The following is a 23,268-nucleotide window of genomic DNA, read 5'->3' on the forward strand; positions in this document are numbered from 1 at the left end:
GTTACACAATTGTAATAAATTATTCCATCAGAGAATACGAGCAGCGATCGACAGCTAGGCAGTGAGTGTTTTTGGCACCTGCATACATCATCCAAGCAGTGCACATGTACTATTTTCTACCGGGACTTTCCTGATACAGCCGACGTTTATTAGCTTTGAAAAAGTCAATGCATTGCGCACTGAAATCATTGATCTGTCTGAAACGCAATATTTTGGGTGGTACGACTTGTCGCGTGGGTTACTTTAACAAATCCTTCAAGTAAAAAAAACCTTCATAGTTTCCAATCTGAAAGCAAACAAAATGGAAACCTAAAAATAATAGTATTATTCTAGCAGATATGCCAACTTTGTTTTCGTAAAATTGTTCCAACAACTCTGGAAAAAAATGTTTGCACACTTTACCCAAAAGAAATATTTAACCCTTAACACAAAATGGTTGGGCAATTGTTTATTTACAACGTTTAGCCGGGCTAAGCTGTCCAAACCCCACCTCTCACAAGGGGCTTGATCAAGCTCGGGCTAGCCCCGTTCCCACGCAGAAAAAGAGTGGAGGAATTTGCCCTCCCCTTGATACAGTAGGTGGACAGTAGGTTCATAGGAACGGCCTATTAGGCACTCATAAGTTTGTGACCCATCTTTGAGTCCACAAGTTGTCATGGTGATGTAATCTAAGTAAGACGGTCTTTAATGAATTGTGGTACCATCAGGTGATGGATGATGCTGCTTGTTTGCTACACTACAATTCTTTTAATATTCAGCATTCCACAGTTAGCACTTGATAGTGGCCAGGCTAAGAATGTGGAACTTGTAAAGTACCTCAAATTCTTTGAACTATGGAACTTGATACTGTAAATTTTATAGTAATTTGTGCCTTTGATTGGAACTTGACACATATTTAATTATCTCCTCAAGTGTGGAATTTGATGCTCTACATACTGTGTCTTATTATTTGTGCAATCTGATATTGACATACTGTACATAACAGTCCCTTCTATTTGTGGAAAATAAATGGAAATGTTGACAGGGGACTGACTGTGTAGGACTATAGGCATGATGCACTGAATGCCTTTACGAAAGAGAAACCTCCGATATTGTACATCACATTATAATGGCACCACAACTCATTTCCATTATTGAAACTCAATTCATTTAATTGATTTAATCAAATCAGTAGTGCAGAAGAAATGCCATGGTGGGAAATAGAATATATATTAACCAAATTAATATAATAATTTAGAAAGCATACCATATAAGAGAATACAGAAAGCAATAATTTTTTTTTTTGTAGTACTGTTTTGCCACAACTGTCATATTATGGATACAACTGCATAAAATTAGATCTGTTCACCTGTTAAGTATCAAAGGAGTTTATACGTTTACATGTATATACTGCTGACTGATTTTCATTTGAGAAATTTTCCAAGTTGCCTGTTTGAGACTGTCATAACAACGTTCAAGAGAGTTGCATAAGCGGATCGTAAGGTTTAGCATAACTTTTTCTTGAAATATAACTGCTTTTCCTTGGGATAACATGATATAGGGTATCTAGTATTACTTTCCCAACATATTATATATATTCTTTGAAACGTCCGAATAGCCTTCCAAATCCCACCTGCATCAAAGCTGTCTACAAAGTTACAGTAAGGCAAGACCTGGCAAGGGATTCCAGTTTTATGCTGACAAACATTGTGCATCATGCAGGTAAACTATGGTGTTCAAACAAATAGCGAATGCTCTTGATACATGTCAAACGTTCCAGAATCTGAAAGCCACATAAATACACTATTCAACAGCAAGACTTCATCTGAGCTGTAAATTTTCAAAACATGTTATTGAAATCAAGATTGAAAACTACTGTACCTGTGTAGTAATATAAGCATGTACATCCGCTTTGATTTCAGAGGAACAGTATGTTATAAATAATAGAAAAGAACAACAAAATTCTTCTCTATCATTATAGACTACTTTTCAATTTAAAAAATAACATTGTGCGGGAACAAATATTCCATTTATCACTGTTATCATTTATTTTAAAGCATGAAAAACCCAGAGTTCATATGAGCTCACAACTGTGAGGGATGCAAACTATCATAAATTTCAAGTACGATGTCAATGATATTCTGATGTAGGTCTTTCTTAAGGTCTTAACAACAAGCAATTTGAGTCCCAGACTAATTCTCTCACATTTATCAGAGCGAGTTGAGAAACACTTCATGTGTATCTTTGATTACAAGGGAATGTTTGTTCCTTTTCTCAATGACACTTGAAAACTGAATTCTATAATATGAGGCATTATGAGTTGTTCAGATTAAATAGAGTGACTACTTCACAGAACTGGATCACAATGCAAAATTCAAGTTTATTTGAAAATATACAACAGCAAAATGATTTGTTAAATATTTAATACTGACATACTTCCAAGTAACCTCAAACATATTGCACAGTCTCTCAAATAGCATTTTTTGTTTGTTGTTAGACAATTAAGTAGCAGAGTTGCCAGTTTGGCATTGCCCAAAATGGAACATTTTTGTGTTGACTTTTGAACTGCAATAATGAAAATTACTAATGCAATGTCAATACATTAATGTGCAATTAACATTTCCATACTGTCTCTGTAGTAGTTAACGTTTTTCGACTTTGACCATGCTAACTTGATTTCATGGTAATTACATACAGGTAAACGAATAATGAATTCCATGGTATCTTTAATATGTACATGTATCTATCATGATATACAACATAGCAACGATTCAGACTTTTATGAGTAATACGCTCTAAAAGTAGATGACATTAATCACCTTGTAGAGGCATCAAAGCGGCCAATAAGGGTAAGATCAATTGGTTGTTAATCATTGATGAGAACAGATGGCGATACAATTGAGCTTAATTAGTTGCGATGCTATGAAGATGCTTCAAAAGCCTTTCCGAAGGGTTTAGTTTATAGCTCATGTCTCTAGGGGCCATCAGTATCACCTTCAACATCAGCATGTTATCAGTCTTAAAGAATTGACCAAATTTTGTTTCTAAGGAGTAATTTGCTACAAAATGCTAAGTCAAAGAGTCCAGATGTGGCTAGCTACAGCGATGTAACTTTGCTTTTTTTCCACCCCAATTGGCCACTAATTTGGCAGCTTGTGTCACAGTAAAACTGGCAACCCTGTGCAGTAAAAGTGGAACATAGAGTCAATTTCAAGTCCTGAAGATATGCTCACATATGAGTACTTTAACCTGTATGCTCATGTAAGAGTTACCTAAAGACATACTTCTTTATATACTTGATCTTTTGATTGTGATTGAATTGTTTTGTTAATTGCCTAGAGCAGCTACTTCTTGTTTCTGATTTAGTGCTCAGCTATAGGTTGATCCACTGTATTATTATATTGTTATTAAATGTAATTTCAGTGGATAGAACAATTTGTTGTTGACTTTGAACTGCAATGATGAAAATTACTAATGCTACAGTACAATGTGCAATAGACATAGTTTCCATACTGTCTGTTGTAATTTACATTCAAAACTTTGACCTGCTTACATGATTTGACGGTAATTACATTTATGTATTGTAAATCATTGATTGATATTCGAGGGCTCTAACTGTACAGAGCAGCCAAGTAAGGGCATGTTTTCTAGTTTCTTGAGCAAAAATTTAATATTACGTTTGTCACAAAACAAAACAAAATTGTGGCGATGCAATACTGCCGTTGATTTAATCAAAATGTTTAACAAATGCACTGATTGATATATGTTTGGAATGTATAATTTTTTTCTGGACTCTAAATGGTTTAGTAAGATCAAATTACAGTATATTTGTCATAACACCAACATAGGCCATCAGCTGAAGGTCGAAATTCGCTTGTTTCGTTCCAGCAACTGCGGGTCTAAAATTTCTCTACAGCATTGAATACATAAATTAATTAAGATTAATGATCCAAAAGTTCTCCATGTACTTTCCTGCAGTTTTTTTGCAATTCCGCTCGAAAGATCGAACTATATTTTTTATTGCGTATGTTAAGAAACTTGCCGTTTTACGTTCAAAAGTTGTGCGCCAGTGAGATATCTGTACCATGTGATATGAATTGTCCAATGAGCCATGAGTTCTGTGTGCAATCTTCGTAGAAAACAACAAACATGGCGGCTCCCACGGGCGCTAGTCAGTCTCCGACACACGGAAATCTACAGTGCTCAGTGCACATTGAATCTGTAAAATTTGAAGCATTCAAGGCTCTGACGAATAAACGATGGACTAAAGTTACTTCCTGCGCTAAAGATTGGCTTAATCTCAGCGGCGGAGACAGTGATATCGCCGTACTACTGATTACTCCATGGCCTATTACGATCAAGCGTGTGTTCAACAGCATAGGCCTAGTATTAGTGTTACAGGCGGTTCATTGATAGCAAGCACATTGCTGCAACAAAACGGACAGTTCCAGAGGAGACCCCATATGATTTTAAACAAAGAATTGACGGAAAAGATCGAGGAAACCAAGCAGAAGCTCTGGTGTATTGCCTGTTCAATTTATTATATGTGGGAAAAGAAACAATACATTACTAGGCGTTGCAAACGGGACAAGCTGCAGCAGGCAGAGACTTTCGATGGAGGTAAGCCTAAGCATACTACACGACTCTACTTGTACTTCTGTGGCATAGTTGAAGTGTTAAGAGAAGTTGCATAATGCAAGATCAGTAGCTCTTAAGGGATATAATCCAAGTCAAAGGGCACAGTGTTGGACCTGAACATAATATAATTAGTGGCATGGTCATCTGATTTGTTTTGTTATATGGTGGTAGGAACGGAAATTTGTTTCAAATTCTCCATCTGGGCACTAGCCTAAGTGTTAAATACAGGCTTCATAGTTTTCTTACTGTGGCCCTTATTTGAAATGATAGAGATATTATATTAGTTAGAAAAATAAGTGTAACAAAGGTGCAATAAGGTTAGGTTTGCAAGGTCTTATTGTCAGCCTGTCTAGCTTTACCAAAATGAACAAGTATCTGTCTCCTTTATTATTAGTAACAGATATAATCTACCATTGTATAATTGAAACCATAACATTAAGAGATAATGTACTGTACTGTCAAAAAAAAAAGCCTGTTTTAATTCTTGTTTGCATGACACTGGTTTGCAAAATTTGAATGTGTCTTTGTTTGTCCATAGAAGATGAGCAGATCACATGGTATATAAATAAAATTGTCTTAGTTCTTATTTGTTCAAACTTACATTTTGATCAACAGAAAATGCAAAACAATTTGCTTTTTTTATTTCATTTTATTAAGGTATTGCTTCGACAAGCAGCAGAGCGGAAAAAGATGAGCCCAGATTTTATGAATATTAGAGGAAAAGACCGTGTTGCCATTGAAGTGAGGTACCACTCTCTATGTTGAAGAAACTAGATACAATTCTTGACAAGGAAGACATACAGATCTTGAAAGGTAAAGTACTCTCTCTCCAATGTGTGGTTCATTGAGTGTTCAGGGGTGGATCTAGGACTTTTGGAATATGGGGGTCCTCCCCCAAGGAAAATTAAAAAATTCTCTAAACGCTTTGAGATGCAATATAAGGTTAGTCTTTCCATTGAAATTATTAAAGTAATTTGCAACATATTTCTAGCTGAATTGTAATTATATTGGTACCCCATCATAAAATGTGAGACTCAAAAATATCGAATTTCATGGTACAAGGTGTTCTGTTCATCTCCTCCTCAGAGCAGAGTTTACCACCAACAAAAGATGCTCTGATCCAGCATGTTAAGCGCTGCACCAACCAGGCTGCTATTCACAGTAGGGCATTGCAGCAAAGGATTGATGCACTCTCACCAGAGGGACATGGATGGAAACTTGAAAATGATGACCTTATAATCACTTGGATGACGAAGCCACCTGACCCAGATGTTTTGCTTCAGTGTGTCAGCAGTAGCTGTAGAGTCGGCAAATGTCTTAAAGGAAGATGTTCCTGAATGAATGCACAACTACCGTGTACAGACCTATGTAAATATAGAAATTGCAGCAACTTCCAAGAAGATGTTGAGATTGTTGATGCAGGGGACGATGATTTGGAGGATGAACTGTGATGGTGTTAAATCTTGATATCTTAGTCTGAAATTTTAATCAAGTTTGAAGTTTGTGAAGAGGGTTAACTTTTTCAAAGTCATGTTGTCATTATTTTGTTCCCCAGAGTTTAAAGGAACCAGAAAACATGATCTTATTCATATATTCATTTTAGCTATTAGTAGTTTTACGTAGATTACCCTACCTACCAGACACCTTTGATAAATATCCACATTTTCTTCAAATCACACTTTTTTTTGAGAGGGGAGGGGGGAGGAGGGTGTTATGGGCATGCTTTACCTCTTGCATATTCACAACTACATTTACTGATGACGATGACGCAAATACCGCGCCTGAAACCAGTCAAAGGTTTATATACTGTTGTTGGGGAACCATCGCCCCTGACCCTGTTCCAATATCACAGTTCTTTATTGTTTGCCGTAACATTTCGTTACCTGTTTTATTCATATTGTTAATATGTTCTGTGCATCTGTTCAAGTTTTGACTGAAGGATATTCAAGTCTTTAGTGACTTTTATTTCATCTAATTATCTTCACCTCTACTACGGAATAGACTTTCCCTTTTCCATACCATATCTGACTTCCATGCAGTGAATTGAAGTGGATACTGTTAAGACTAGTACAACTGTCCTTGGATGAACTTTTAATCACTTATTAATTCCGCGCCGCGCCTTTTGATGAAGAACCTGTATCTTGAATCATCGCAAAGGCCCAGCTCTACTACACCATTGAGTGTATCGACCCAGTCTTAATAGATACATTATTTCTTTCTATCTGGGGCTTAAGTTAACTGTCTTTGTTATTCACTTATTTGTACCATTCACCTTTATTATTCATATTATTTGTAGAATATAGAACTATTATTATTCAAAATACCATTCGAAACCTTGTCGATCTTTTCTTTTATACGTTAACTCCCTTGGAAACTCTTTTTGCAGGAATACGAATTATAAACATGTCGTTTCATTAACAAGGAGAAAGTACCTAGTTTTGCAGAAGACTGTAAAAAGAGTACTAAGGTAACGGATATATACCGACTATAACTTTATTTCACATCTACGATATGCCATGACGTCTTAGTGTGCCAACTTATATATTGATTTATACAAAAGAAATAGCTCACTGGTCTTGGGGCATTGGTACATCTCATTGTAACTAGGGATTTAGCTATATGTAAAGTAGAGGGGGAGGGGGTCGCATTTGTAAAACAGTTTGGATGGGGAGTGTAACAATTATGGAGAGGAACTTTTCATTATATGTGTATATTTACGCATACATGCACAGACGAAATGCATTCATAACATAGGGGGAAAATCTAAAAATATTTGATATATTACAAAGCATTATATCTGAGTTTATTAAAAGTGGTACATTTTTATAATTAAAACCCTTAAGTTATAATGTGCAAAAATTGTATTTCATATTTCAAAGTTGAAAATGTGATTTTTTACCATTTTGGCGAAAATGGAGGGGGGGGGGGGCACAACTTGTAATGCCTGAAAACAACCCTCACTGACCCTTAGTCCAGAATCCTCTTCCACCATTCTTGTAACCCTGACCCAACTATTTTACAAAAAAATATATCAGTCGTAATTTAACATATAAGAAAAGAGTGGTATGTATGCACCACTACCAAATCTAACGTTAGCACATGTGTTCCTAATACATAGCATCGTAGCACGTAATGTCTACATAACATACCCAATTTCAAGGGTTTCTTACAAAAATACTGCAGGAAATTTTTTGGAGAACTTTTGATATAATGTTTGTGATGCATTAAACTACCCAAAAATGCATTAAAAGTCTAGACCCGTTGTTGCTGGAACGAAACTGATTTTACAGCCACATTTTGAGCTTCAGCTGATGGCCTAACACAGTTATGTACAGAATACCAACACATAAATGGGTTGGTAATGGTATTGTACCCAATTATGCTGTACATTTCATATATTGATGCTGTGTATTACATGGGTCTCAATTATAATTGTTCCTTGGTCTTGACATGGCTTTCAACCACTCTGAAAGTGTATAATCCATTTTAATGTCATGTCAGTGGCTACCCAACATGAAGACAAACCAGCAGAGAATAAATGACCACAATAAATCATGTTTTTTCTACTTATTTGACAATGCTCACTTGAGGTTGAGGTTTGAAGTACTATAAATAATACACCATTTTGATCACGTCATAAAGTTATGTATGGCGACAGTTAAAATTTTAGTTCACAGATTACAGTGACAAATTATGCAAAATGTTTTATTCATGTGATCAACGGTTGGAACCTTCTACAGTTTGCATCCTCAAAATTCTCGATAAGCAATTCATAGCAATGTAAGATATATTTCTTCCCTATTCGCTGAGATTTTGGAGGAAAAACCGGTTGATATTTCGCTCAACTAGTCCGTTGTTTAACCTTTGTTTTCCCACCGTAGCAATATAGCCGGTTATTATGTAATCGTTGTCACTAGTAATATCACTAGTGTGCTAAAACAATACTAGCCTCATGAATTAAGAAATTACGAAATGCTTACCTTTCTAGGTGGTGGCTGCTGCACAGTTTGTTCTTCAGTCATTGCGAAAATTTGATATAAAATGGATCCTTCTCAACTCAAGACTTGTGACACTTCTTCATAATGGTTTATTATTTGAGAGCTAACTGTTGTCTTGTGCATGTGGTCACACTATCACCTGTTTCAAAGATGACAAGTTTCCTGTGTATACAACTCAAACTGAAAATCACACTCCCTCCATACGTAAAATCTTCCACATCAATTCCAGAAAATAATCCCACTCTTTGAATATCCAAACCGTAACAAAGACTGAAATTTTACAGAGCTAAAGAAATTGACGAAATAATCACAATATTTTCTTCAGTTCAAAGAAATACTGTAACATTTTGGCTGGTTAGAGATCTCGATTAAATGGCGCCATGCCAGGGAACTCCCCCAAAGCCTGATTCGGTACTACGCTGTATACTAGCCGTCGAAGCAGTCACCGGAAGCAAATACCTAACATATTTTGGGCGTCTGCTTGTTTATATAACTGCGAAACAACGGTGATATTGAAAGTTCGTTCGAGTCTTGGATCGGATGGATTGTTGGAGGGAATGAAGTGGGTGGAGGGGGAGGGGAGGGTATAGGGGGTTTGATGGGAGTGAGAGAGCAGGTAGATGAAGAGATGTGGATCAGAATGTTGAGTAAGTTACTTTTCACATAGATTTGTCACGGCTATTTGGTGAGCATAACAACCACTAGACAGTGGCGGAGCGTCCATATAGTCAGGGGGGGGGGCGAATGCCCCCTGACGGACTCAAATGTACTGCTGGCGCCCTTTTCAGCTTTTTACGACTTTTTACTTATTCGCGATTATTGACTTTTTTATTGCGCTCCTCATCTAAATATTGACATTTGTCACATTTTCTCGCTGTAATTTTCTGACAAAATGCTCTAACAGCTATTTATTCTTTATTTATCTGCAAACTAGCAAGGAAACTAGAAAGGGTCATTTCCGGCGATCTAGGGAGTATCTTTACTCAAAAAAGTTTGTACAGTGGTGGCGCTCCGCTTAGATAGTGTCAAAAGCGCCCCTACAGATAATTCTCGCCCCCTCTGACCAATACCCCTAGCTCCGCCAGTGCCACTAGAGATGACATGTGGTAGCTGGCTACAAAAGTGTTATTTGTTGACAACTTCACACCGGGTATAACAATTAGGGCCTATAGCACACAGAAGATTTGTAACTTGCAATGTTTCATTGAAGCTTGTAAATTTATTGCTGTGACTATTAGAAAATTTATCGGCATGGTGATTTATTGTTTTGTACTATTTTTCTTCTATTCAAATTATAATCATTCATGAAAAATAGGTTGTCATCTCTTCCTGTGTACTAGCATAATAACTTAGCTCAATTATTGTCCCAACGCTTGTTTTTTCTCAAAAACAGCATTGCCTCAAGGTCGTACGTGTCTTCACAACGTCGTTTCACCAGGGATTTGTTTTAACAACTCCATTAAAACAAATTACTCAATGGTTCCACCTAAGATACGGTGGTTACATAGAGTTGGATATAAGATCTTGTAGAGGGCGGACTGCCAAAATTAGCTGTGCCAGCGTGGAAATTTCGTCGCCATTACCAAACCGCGCAAGATATGACCGTCGTCTGCTCACTGTTTACCTATAGACATGTAAATCATTGGCTTAATTTAGTTTAGTAAGGAAAGGGTCATGAAGGGCAGTTTCTTCATTAAATGACCTAGAAAAACCGAGAAATCACACCTTAAAAAATCCAAAGAATGCAGTCTCTCACAGTGCAGGAAAATACCTATGTCATGTGCATTCTTAGAGGCGTTTACACTTTTAGACAAAATTGATGACGCGTACGTGGTACATTATTGTCGTTTGTTACTAAAATTGTTACTAAAATAAGTGTGATTGAAATACAAAATGGTGCTATATTTTGTGCCTTTTTAGTAATTTTCTGTTAGATTAGTCTCATGATGAACAACCACATTATTGGTGGGTCAATATGCCCCCCCTCAACTGTCCCTCCTGTTCCAGCTCACTTACATTCATCTCAGGTAAAACAAGTTGGCCATGGTAACATTAATATACATTTAGGTCTATACAATTGAAGTTAATTAATTGCAATGCTATGAAGACACTTCGAAAGTCTTTCCAAATGGTTTATTAAAGGTTCATGTCATCAAAGGTCTTCAGCATTGCCTTCAACATCAGCATGTCATCAGCCTTTAAGAATGTAGCAGTTTCTTTAGAAGAAGTTATTTGCTACAAAACGCTAAGTCAAGGAGTCTAGATGTGGCCACAGCGATGTAATATCCACCCTCCTCCCACCCACCCCCAACACAATGATTCCACCCTTCTGGATAATTTTTTTTACATTACAAATAGGCTACATATTAACTGGCTATCCTTGTAATCACTGAAAGAAAGAACAAAAATAAAACAAAATAGAAAATGGCAATTTCTTCCCTTTTAATTCAGTATTTTGTATCCTACAAAATTCTCATATAGTTCAACAATACAAAACAAAGTAACATTCAATAAATATATGATAATATAAACCTTCTTACAGAACGATGCAACAAAAGTCATTCCGATGCCGTGACTATGAAAATGATAGCTCATAAAGTTGAATGAATGGGAAATGAAATTTTTGCCCTCTTTGATGTAACAATGTGCACGGATATACCCATGTAAAAGCTACTCCACTAGAGTAGCACCAACGATGACCAAAATTTCAAGTTAAATTGAATACACACTATTATACAGAAAATATAAAAAGAGGTTCATAGGTTCATACCAACCCTGCCACAATCATATATATTACATGCACAATCCACCCTTCTCTTCAAGTTTAAGTCATTCTTTTGCCCATAGGCACCTCAAAATGTAATCATGGAGTTGCAATTATAAACAGAAGAGTTGCATGAGGCACCTTTTTTTCCACAATTTTCTATTCTCATTTTCTATTCTTTCTTTACACTGACGATCACAACCAAAGGAAACAGCCACAATGATCCATGTCCAAACCTAAGAACATATAAAACCTCTATAGCATGGACAGGTACACTCCAATACTTGTGGTAGCATTTGCAGTTGAAAGACAAAAAAAAAACAAATATGACAGTATACTTAACATATATTCAAAACTCAAGAAAACCCATTAATAGTGCCATTTGAAAAATATTCTTTTATTGGTTCCAACAATAATTAGTATCAACGAATTAATACCCATTAGTTGTAGCAACGAATTGATATTTTTCAAATGGCACTAATGGGCGTTTATAAGAAAATAATTAATTTACTCAGAAATTATATTCCAGTATAAACAAGAGTTCAATTGCAAAACCATAATTCTCAGAATATCTTTAATAATTATTTACAAACCAATCAAAATGATAAATTTCAGCCTGCTATCCAATAAACCTTTCATTGTTACACAACTTTGATTCCTTTTTGAAGCTATGTAATAGTACATTAGTTTCAAAGTTGACTTTAATTTCTATTTATGTTTATCATCCTCATAATAGATTCATAAAGTCGTTTGCTGACACTTCTATATTTTAATTGCACTTCTTCTTTTATTTAAATTTTATATTCTCTTTTACAAGGAGAAATCTACTTGTTAACAAAATTCATGGGTTGTTACATACCTATCATTTTATGTCGAAATATTTGTCTTCTTTTTACAACTACTTTGGGTGTATATTACCAAAAAAGATGTTCACTTTCCCGGCTTTCACCAGTGCTAATGCAGAGTTATGGCATGCACAATGTGTTCATACCAATCAATATCCATGCCTTGTATACACAAGCCTTGTAGCCATGTGAACGTGAAATTTCATTGACCTTTCAGCAAGTTACTGAAGAGTTACCACTCAAATATTTTTGCTACATCACATAGTGGCAAATTTCAAAGTGTATTAAACTCAAAAAAGAGTCTAATGAAGTAGAGTCTAATCTACTGCATCATTTTGGAATTCTAAGGGTCCATCGCAAAGAAAGAAAACTATTTGCATCCAAATTCACATTTCGATGATTAAACTCCTCATGAAAGTGAGAGGATTAACTATAATATTTAATGTTATGAAATATCTCCAAATCTGGAAATAGGCAATCCCATTTAAAATCAAATGTCACCTACTGGACATGCTACCAATCACTGCACTTTCTTATTAAGAGATAATTACTGTAAAGTTTCCTAGAACACTTACAACTTAATAAGCAAAGATTTCATTTCATTTGAGTTGGTGGGATTATTTTCTTCCTTTTATTTCTTAGAGCTTTCTTACAGAATGGTCACAGCTAGCCATTACTTTACAAGTACCTCATGGAAACGATACCATCATCAAAAATGCCCAAAACTATGAGAAAATGATATATTTTATATAACATTGACAAGACTTGTTCCTTTAGGAAGGATTCAGGTCTGAATTATTTGCTCCGGGTTTCTCTTGATTATTTGCTCCGGGTTTCTCTTGATATTCTTTAGCGAGTGCTTTGCCAGTATCCTTGGCAGTTCTCTTTGCTATAGCTTTAACACCGAGATGCTTAAAGTTATACACAGATACACCCACATTGCCCACTGTTGCCATGGAGTTATCGGTCAGTTTGGCTGCTGGATCACCATACCTGGCAGAGTGTAGAATACGGAAACCGAAGAAGAATGATAGTGGAGGCAAGGTAACAATCTGATAACATTAGAATACTTACATCATCGATGGAAATTACAGATATATACGATGGATGACATGAGTGATATGTTTGCTGATTTTAGTATTGAAACTATTACAAACTGAATTTTCATGTTTATCTTATTGCTAAACTTGTTTGTTATTTCTATTTCTCTTAATTGTTTTTGCTTTAATTACTTTTATTATCCTTTCATTTTTTATTTCCTTTAGAGAGTCTCCGGGGAGATAAGCATTCTGCTAACCAAGTCTTTGGACACTCTTAAAATATTGTTGTATTGAAAAGAAGAATAATATCACAATGGTGAAACTAGATACATTTAGAACATTAATTTGACTTAAAGAATTGTAGGTCTCTCTCTCTCTCTTTTTTTCTTCTTTAAAGCAGGAGATTGATTCGAATTCTGTTTTTTTTGTTTTTGACATCATTAATCAATTGTATGTATTTTAGATCCTCCTGCGACCAGGAACTCGCGAAGAAGCCATCATTGGCTTATCGAAGCCGCAAACTGACCTAAGTCAGTCTCTTAGATTCATATTTAACATCCATGATTATGAATTGTCAATTGTTAACAACTCAGTAACTGGACGACATACATTAATCTTGGAGTTACCCGAACACGGGACCTTATGATTGAAAAGCACCAATGATTGAAAGGTACAATTGTCAGACACTTGCTATTTGAGTTTGAGTATATTTCCACAACAATGAAAGAGGAGTAGTACAAAGTCAAGATAAAACAAGGTGGTGGAGGAGGACTGAAAAAGCATTAGCTTGTACTAGCAGTCCCCCTTGAACAAGTTAAACAGTACAGATATACACAAAACAACAATAGAGGAAAAGAACAAAGGAAAAAGAACAAAGATAATTAACAACTTACAAGCAATAATGATTTAGAGGTGACTTTTTAACCTTTGAAATTGATCAGGTTGCCATCAAATATAATTCAAGAAATTTATTGACTTATATTTTATTTTTTTCATAATTTCTTCCAATATTGTTGGTTTATATAAAGTACCAAGTTTGACTAAATGCTGATTAACAAATTTGTCAGAAACGTATGTGGTCATTTAATATGTTTCAATTATTTTTTTTTTATACATTTGACAACAACAAGCACCATCAGGGTGTGAATAAAACCAAGAAAAACCACTAAAATGCCCCAAAACTACAGAGCAAAATCAATTCTCTTGGTGCTTTAAATTAATGTAGATTGATGTGCTTTCAGCAATAAGGATAACTTGCCATTTCTACTGGCTAATCTGACTTACCTGTGTTGAACAACATCAACCGTAGAGCTATGTATACTCTTTGCCAACGTCTTAGCGGCTGTCTCAAGCCCTGTATAAACAACACCAATTCCTGCAAAGACATAAAAGAAAAATTTAAAAAATTGCTATGGTGATATGAAATCAACAATTGAAATGTTTCGAAAGCTCTTGAAAATTAGTACTGACTACTAAAGATTCAGTTTAAAATCACAACAACTATTCATCCCACCGTGATGAAGCCTATTGTTTTAGTGGAGGTAAGAGGTCATCACTTAAGGTATTCACAAGAATTAGAAGCAGATTGGTAAAAAAAATTGTATCGCCACAAATACAAAATCCTATTAGGATGTAGTTTTAACCAAAATCTGCTGAAAAAAAATTGCTAACAATTTTGTTAAACAATGAACTACAGCGATGCAGATTTTACCTTTAAATAGGTACTATGGTTTAGCCAAACATAACTGAAACTTAACCAATGAGGAGACTAAAGGAGCAATGATTTGCCCACAGAGGAGGAATATATACTTAAAGTAAAAATCAGCAAATTTTGGCACACATGATTCCAAAAGTATTCTCTCAAAAGTATAACTCTTGATATCGTTAACTTTTGCAAGATATCCTGGAGACTAAAATGAATTTAACTTTTTTAATAAATAATAATTAATAATTAACAGTTCTTATATAGAGCAACTTACAATAAAGTCTCGCCGTGCTGTACTTAACCCTGGTCATTGATAACTTGTCACACCTGAACACCAAAGTGTGCACAATTCAAACAATCTCTCCTAGGGCACCACAGTGCAACACAGCCACATGTCCCCTGGGGGACTTCCCACAGGGTGCAGCCACAAACGGGCGCACGCAACTATATTTACAAGTCACCTCGCAAGTCCCCATTTATACACCTGGGTGAAGAGAGGCAATGGAGATAAAGTGCCTTGCCCAAGGACACAACACAATGATCTGGCCAGGGCTCGAACCTGTAATCCTTAAATCACAAGTCCACTGCCTTAACCACTTGACCACAACGCCCTTTTTAGACAAACCTGTTATTCCACTAACTGCTACTTCTGCAGCTCCGTTGAAAGCTTTGCTCCATTTGCCATTCTTCTGGCCTCCATCTCCTTTCTTGATGAGTTTGTCGGTCTGCTCCCGGATGACAGGAGCTGCAACCTCTCCAAGTTTGGTTGTCATGTAGCATAGCCCATCAATAACAACACCACTCACCTGGGAATAACAACCAGACATAAATGTGATGTCATTTTTTTCTTTTTTATCATTATAAATATCCAAACATATATATAGTTACTTGAATATATATAAAAGGAAAACTTTGAATCGTAAAACCTCAAAACGCAAGAAAGTAAAATACCATTCCAGGAAGATCAAAATATACTAGAATAACCAAAATATTTTGCTTCATTTGCACTTTTTGAGTTTCCTTTTGTACATCATGTGTAATTGACAGTTTTGATATAGTTTGAACATCACACAGCATAATTGATAGGTAGATATACTGTATATTGACATCTCTTTCACATTACGTAAAAGCAAAAGAACTAATAATAATCTCAAAAGCAGCAACATGTGTAAGAATGACGATGTCTTTTGTGTTACCCTGCTTCAGGTAAAGTTCTGTCACATGGTAAAGCTTCTTTGTGCTGAAAATGATTTCTTGGTGTAATTATATTACATTTTTTCCTCATTAGTTGGTAATGTAACCTCATTATATGATGATGCAATTTTTAAATGATGGTGTGATTTTAAGGGATTCTTTGAAGTAACTTCATCGAGCATCCGTGGAAAACCTTTAATATTTTGGCACAATGTTAAGTGCATACATGCAAAATCATATGATAATTCATGACATAATGCTAAACAATTACATCGGATGAGAGCAAATTGAAAATGTTACTCTGCTATGAAGTTTAAAACTGTAAAAGTGTACTGCGTAGTAATTAAACATTTTACAGTCATTATAGCTGGATGTAGCAATAACCTGCCAATTGGTATAATTCACAAATAGATGGCAATGTGTTACAAAGTTTCCAAGTGCTGCATTGCTTACCTGAAACCATAGGCGTAGGAGCCTCATTTGATTTGGGGGGGGCTGTAACGACTTGCCCGAAAAATATAACCAAAATTTTCGCGCGCTCCGCGCGCGTTCCATATGTTAATGTGCATATATGTAGGCATTCATCGGTTATTACATCACATGCCAATAACATAAAATCATTTTCCGTGTATTACCCTTCCATATTGGTTAGAATTATTGGGGAAGTTGTTACAACAATAATGATAATAATAATAATATAAGAAAAACACATTGCAAATTCTTCTTCTTTCAGTAGGTGCCAGTGGCGGAGCTAGGGGTATTGGTCAGGGGAAAGAGAATGGTCTGTAGGGGCGCTTTTGACACTATCTAAGCGGAGCGCCACCACAGGTTGGCGCGGAGCGTACAGAAATTTTTTGAGTAAAGATACTCCCTAAATCGCCGGAAATTACCCTTTCCGGGCCTTGCTAATTTGCAGATAAACGAAGAATAAATAGGTGTCATCGCCATTTGTCAGAAAATTGCACCAACAAAATGTGACAAATGTCAATAGGTATTTGAGAGCGCAATAAAAAAAGTCAATAATCGCGAATAAGTAAAAAGTGGTAAAAAGCTGAAAAGGGCGCCAGTAGTCCATTTGAGTCCGTCAGGGGGGGCATCCGCCCCCCTCTGACTGTATGGACGCTCCGCCACTGGTAGGTGGCGCAAAATTCTCAGCATATTGCCCAAATTTTCACCCCCCAAAAAATGAAAAAAACACAGCAAAATTATTATTCTTCTTTCAGTAGGTACCCGAATTTTTCACCCAAAAATTTGAAAAACACATTGCAAATTATTCTTCTTTCAGTAGGTGCTCGAAAAAATTCTCAGCATATTGCCGAATTTTCACCCAAAAAAAAATGAAAAATACATTGCAAATTATTCTTCTTCCAGTAGGTACCCGAAAAATTCTCAGCATATTGCCCGAATTTTCACCCAAAAATTGAAAAACACATTGCAAATTATTATTCTTTCAGTAGATGCCCGAAAAATTCTCAGCGTATTGCCGAATTTTCACCCCAAAAAAATGAAAAACACATTGCAAATTCTTCTTCTTCCAGTAGGTGCCCGAAAAATTCTCAGCATATTGCCCGAATTTTCACCAAAAAATTTGGTTGGGGGGGCTGCAGCCCCCCAGCCCCCCCGCCTCCTACGCCTATGCCTGAAACACACCATCAAAGTATTAATTGGAAACCACCATGTGTGATGTAGTACTCGAAAAGTACTTGGTGCTCAGATAAAAGTAATTGAACTAAACACCAAGATGCATATCACCTAAAGCAATAACCTGCCTATTGGTATTTACAAGTAGATGGCAATGCGTTACCAAGTGCTGCATTGCTTACCTGAAACGCACAATCAAAGTATTAATTGGAAACCACCACATGTGACATAGTACTCGAAAGTACTTGGTACTCGGATAAAAGTACTTGACTTAAACACCACGATGCAATCACCCAACTACAACTATTTTCATCAATAAACAATGCAATACTTACTGTGACAACTCCACCGGTAACTTTTCGGGCATAGTGTGCCCCTTTTTGATATTTCTCATCAAACTCCTTTGGGTCTTCCACTGGTCTGATATGCCTCTTGAGTTTATCTGCCCCTTTGCTGAGGAGGTGACCACCTGCAGTTGCCCCTTTACCCAACCCCCAGCTTAGCCATGATGCACCTGTCACAAACCAAAGTAGCATTTAAATTTTAAAAACTTCAACGAAAAAGAAAAAGAAAAAAACCTAATCCAAATAGCTATTACATCCACACCTAAATAATGTCAACAATTGTTTAATATGAAATGAAGACAGTGCAACAGAAGGATTTAATAGATCAATATATAAAACTTGTTTGAATAAATTTTACTAACCATTACAAGACGTTTGATTCGTTATTACACACGTCAGAACCAGTTAGAGGAAGTCTAGGCAAATAATATACTTAATTATAAAGCAAAATCAATGTAACTTATTAGATCTATTCTTTCCATACCAATTTGGACCAAATAGAATTGCAATCCTTAATTTATAACAAACAAAGTTAACAAACATTAAGAGATAAAGTGCTGGGTGTGATTGCTGTGTAAGCACTTTGCTTTTAAAGCTGCTATGAGTAAGTTTTCTTACCTGTTTCAATTCCTTTGGCAATGGTAGTACTAATTCCTTGCCCCTTTTCTTCATCTTCAACCTCCATTGTCTCTTCCTTGGCTGACGCAGGCCTCGTCCTCTCGGATGGAGTCACAGAACTGGCTCTTTCAGCCTCTCTTGATGACTCGGCAGATTGATCTCTCAAGGCGGTAAGCTCTCTAATGGTCTCTTGGAAGTTTCTGAGTTTTGCACTGAATCATTGAAAGACAAGATGGAAGACTGATACCACAGAAAACCCAAATCACAAAACAAAACAAAAACAAAATCAAGAAAACACTTGTTGAATTGACGTTGGATTGACCTCCCGAAAAGAGATAAAGAGCAGTTGAACTTCTCTCGCCACTACATCTATGAATTGATCGATTGTATCATTATTTATTATTTGAAACATCCACACAGATGGTATTACACTCCATTATAGGAGAGTCATTTATCTGGCATTATACATCAGGGCCCCCAAGAAAACAAACTGTTATAAAAGGATGGATTGTAAATCTATGTTGGTAGTTTTACCAGTCTATTGATAGTAATGGTTGACAACTATTCCACCCGCAACACAAGACAGGTTTAACTGTTCTTTGATATCGATATTTCTTGCACAAGTGAAGGAAAAAATGAAGAAAAAATAAGTTAAACAACAGCTCCGCAGTCAGTCACAGTGGTAACTTCATCTTACAAATTTTGGCTGACATAGTGAGACAGATTTGAAATTTTGCGACATTGTTAAGAATGAAAATGCAATATGTGTGAAAACTTTTGTGCTCCCTTTGGTAACTCCGTCATGATGTTCTCTTCACTTACAATATCATCGCAGTGCTTAAGTCTTTCCGCATCACACACAGTATGCCACTCTTGCTTAAATACCGTGAAAACAACATAAATTTTGCGCTAAAAGCTACTTAGTAAGAAGAGAAAACACATAGAGAAACAAAAAGCAAAAGGCAAGTTTGTATAAAACATGAGCACCCACCTGCTAAGATTAGGGGGCACAACTATACCAACACATGCACCCTGGTCTGTTGATTCACAATCTGGAAAGATATAAGCACCGTCATTGCTTCTGAGGGCCGGTGACTGACCTGGTACCAGTGGGTACAGCCATTCTCCAACCTGCAAGAAAGCTGGCGGCTGCCCCGTTTCACGCACTCTCTCCTCGTCCAGGAATTTGTAAATCTTCAAACTTGATGGCATACTCGGGGCACTGACTAAACCAGCAGAGCTGATAAAATATATTTGAACGCCTTCCTCAATACCATATACTTCATACGCATCTTCCATCGTTTGTTCATATGAGGGGGGTGGACCTAGCTCATCCAGGTCCCTCTCTATGGCCATGTTCATGCTGAGTTCCCTGGCCTCTGTTTCCCCCCACCCATTAGTAGCGGAGTCCATCGTGTACGGTGGGGGCTGCTCTTGGCTGTTACTGTGTGCATTTCTTTCATCACCATTTACTGCAGTTCTTCCCATAGAAGAATCTCTTTCCTCTCTGCTTTGACTCTGTCCTCCATTTTGTTGGGGGTATGGCGTGAGATCGAGCTCCAGTGCCTCCAACCTCGATTTAATCTGGTGAGCTGTTTTCCGCATCTTATCTTGTAATTTCCTTGCCTGCTCCCATGTATCTCCTATGGAAGGATTAACAATATATTGTATCAACAACATGTTTAAAGAATACTTTCAAAAAAAGCAAAACAAGAATTGCTGAATCTGCAACGTATATATACTTCACATAGAGTTGAGATGGCATGTACAGAACCAGAACATACTGTAAGTATATATGCCAATTTATTTTGACATGAAGACAATGGCAACATATTTTGAATTGATCGTAGAGACGTCGACTGCTGGCTTGCAATATTTAATACTGCGTGATCAAGTGAAGTCACTCTGCTGGCCATTACTTTGAGACTACTTTTATTACGTGTCATGTAACCAATAAACCAAAGGAAAGAAGTACTTTCATAAAGTTTTTCATGTGTAATCAAATGTTTTTGGAGGTAGATGTATTACATTAAAGTTCTCAAGATTGCAGATGCTGGAGATATTTCTCATGGAAAAGGGGTTGACACCATGAGTCGCATTTGTTTAGTTTCTGTTCTTGTTCTTGTTTTTTCTTCAACAAAAGTTCAAATCAATTGATCACAATTTTGTATCAGAGTTCAAGTCTGAAGGTGAATTTCAGTTTGATGCCTCATATTTCTTATCTCAAATTTCAACCTCCTGGAGAATTGGAGCCTCCCTGTAAACTCAACTTTGAAACATAGTCATTTTCCATGAGCAGAAATAAGCACCTCAATGGCCCTCCAACTCTTATAGATTTAAATTAGTTCTTTGGTGGAAGACAACAACATTTCAATGAAATCCCTGCCACAAGAGATTGTTCTTAGAAACTCTAGACGTGGTTGCCAGAATGTGACTTATTTTGATGGACGTATCCTTATTCAAGGAAACAGATCACAGTATTATTTAATATATACTGTAGGAATATACTAAAAGCTCTTGAGCTACAAAAAAAAAACCCATGAAAATCAATTTTGACCAATAATAATCTTTGCTTCACAATATATCATCAATAGAAAACCAAAACTTACCGACAGTTCCTTCTCCATTGCAGTTCAAAGAGAGGCCTTTAGCAATAGCCTTTAGAGCTCTTTGATAAAACTCTATAGCTTTGGAGATGAGTCCCTGTTCATCATAATTGAGGGCAAGTTTGACATCTGCATGTGTTTTGTCGTGATTCTTCTTCAAAGACTGGTACGTTTGCTCCTCCAGATCAGAGCCAGCTGACCTCTCCCTAGCTGGACGAGCAGCCTCTGCCATGATGGTCTAGTGGTGGTTTCTATACATAAACAATTAAAAATTGCTTTCAGTTTCTTCATTAATACAAAACAAACCTTCATATTTAAGATAAACCGTTCCATTTAGCCAGCTTCTAATTGCCATGGCTATATTTATTGCCAGAAGTTGAGCATTGGTAGATTTTCCATTTACTGTAACTTCTCTAATTAGCATTTCTTAAGGTGACCACATTTTATTCTGGAAATTATAGGCCCCCTAGTGATATTCATCCCCTGATGGTTGATACAAAGGGTTTGCACCTGCAACGCATGTTTTAAAGGGATGGGTGGAATTTACAGCACTTGCCTCTCAGTGATTTGTTGGTTCTACACAGCTTATTCAGAAACAAGAAAATTTGTCAAAAAATATATTTAAGTCCCCCCCCCCCCAAAAAAACAATAAAGAATTTGAAAATCTCACTATGCAGCTTAGTGTAAAACAATTGACAATGTAAATTATAGGCTGTGAAATTATTGAATGACCATGGTTGCCTTTTAATTTTCGTTCTAAACAATCACAGCTAACGTTTCAAGCTGATTCTATGAACATGGAATCCAGGAAATGTCCCCAGCGAAGTCTGGCAACCTTAGTATACATCTACAATGTGTGATCTGAGCCATATAAAGTTCATATTTTTCATTTTGAAGAATGACACTCCCATAGAAGTAGGATTGTCAGTCCTGGAACTATTGTGGTATGCTGTATAAAATAAGAACACTGTCCTGTGCTATTATACATATAATAGCATTCTATTTTCTAATTATAAAGTTCTTTGATAGGTTACATTGTTTGAAAGAAGTAATGTGAATACTGATCAAGTTGGGTCCTTGCTTAGCAACTTCACCAAAAGTGTAATTTGCACTTTGCTTGGTTAACTAACTGTCGCATTTTGTGGTAAGAGCTGTAGGATACATGTTTCTTACTGATTCATTGGGAGATTGCCCAATAAATAATAAGTGTAGACTACGTGGTTGTTACATTCTTTATGCAGATATATTCATGTAAATACCATATGGCCCTAGCCTAATTCAAACTGTTATCGTTACAGTAAGTGCTACTGTTGTAAACACGCTACCTGCGGGTTGTTGTACAAAGTACACATACTGACCTAAACTTTGTGCTGACTTTACCTGCGAAGGCCAAACTTCAACTTGTGCCTTGCTTTGTTAGGTTGTATCACAATTTAATACAATAGCCTAGGCTTCAAACTACACGCAGTGAAGAGCCTAGATGTATGTCACTGCTATATGTAACTTGTAAAATGTAAGGCCTAGCCTAAGTTTACTTACTATAGATCAACAGAATTTAACATAACTTACAGTTTGTACAATTCTAAGAATGGCTTATAAGGTTTTCGATGTTTCGTCCCGCTTTGTATCTCATCCGAGTAACAATACCCGATCTTTGATCAAGGTTTCACGTAAGAATAATCTCTTGACCGTCAGATGTTTTTCAGTTTGTTGTTAATGACTGTCTCATGATGACGTAATTCTTATTTTTATAAACACTTTTTCCTGTCTGACAATTCATCATTTTTTTTTATGCCAGAAAAAGAGCTGTCCATGTTATAGTTAGGAAACAAGTATTTAACTTAATGCAAAAGGCTTATTTGTTTCCTGCTGCAATCATCCTCGTTTCTATTAGGT

At 36.4% G+C, this 23,268-nt stretch overlaps 2 protein-coding genes and 1 long non-coding RNA gene across 15 annotated transcripts in view; 1 reads left to right on the forward strand and 2 right to left on the reverse strand.

The window, feature by feature from the left end:
- The window catches only part of LOC139980175 (F-BAR and double SH3 domains protein 2-like), a 60,437-nt gene extending 51,400 nt beyond the window's left edge, over positions 1 to 9,037 (reverse strand). For 8 of the 12 annotated variants that reach the window (XM_071991632.1, XM_071991629.1, XM_071991633.1 and 5 more), the window contains exon 1: positions 8,598 to 9,036. In XM_071991632.1, coding sequence (XP_071847733.1) covers positions 8,598 to 8,639 — 42 coding nt within the window. In that variant the 5' untranslated portion in view covers positions 8,640 to 9,036. Of the gene's footprint in view, positions 1 to 8,597 lie in introns of all 12 variants that reach the window. The other 4 variants (XM_071991625.1, XM_071991624.1, XM_071991635.1 and 1 more) reach the window with 2 other exon arrangements.
- Positions 607 to 7,018, forward strand: LOC139980176 (uncharacterized). Its single transcript, XR_011797472.1, has 3 exons — positions 607 to 4,599; positions 5,275 to 5,430; positions 5,704 to 7,018. It is a non-coding gene; the product is annotated as an uncharacterized lncRNA (long non-coding RNA).
- A 2,005-nt stretch (positions 9,038 to 11,042) lies between the features above and the next one.
- On the reverse strand, positions 11,043 to 23,248 carry LOC139979543 (spartin-like). 2 transcript variants are annotated; one of them, XM_071990464.1, is made up of 8 exons: positions 22,951 to 23,248; positions 21,376 to 21,623; positions 19,758 to 20,409; positions 18,767 to 18,978; positions 18,140 to 18,318; positions 15,595 to 15,775; positions 14,549 to 14,639; positions 11,043 to 13,217 (listed from the first exon to the last, which is right to left on the reverse strand). In XM_071990464.1, the coding sequence occupies exons 2-8, from the start codon at positions 21,602 to 21,604 to the stop codon at positions 12,998 to 13,000; spliced, it is 1,764 nt and encodes a 587-aa protein (XP_071846565.1). In that variant the 5' UTR covers positions 21,605 to 21,623; positions 22,951 to 23,248; the 3' UTR covers positions 11,043 to 12,997. The 2 variants fall into 2 exon arrangements, with proteins under 2 accessions (XP_071846565.1, XP_071846564.1); XM_071990463.1 differs by having other exon boundaries at positions 22,942 to 23,244.
- Between the last annotated feature and the right edge of the window lie 20 nt (positions 23,249 to 23,268).

Source organism: Apostichopus japonicus, chromosome 14 (assembly GCF_037975245.1).
Source record: "Apostichopus japonicus isolate 1M-3 chromosome 14, ASM3797524v1, whole genome shotgun sequence".
Classification (NCBI taxonomy): domain Eukaryota; kingdom Metazoa; phylum Echinodermata; class Holothuroidea; order Aspidochirotida; family Stichopodidae; genus Apostichopus; species Apostichopus japonicus.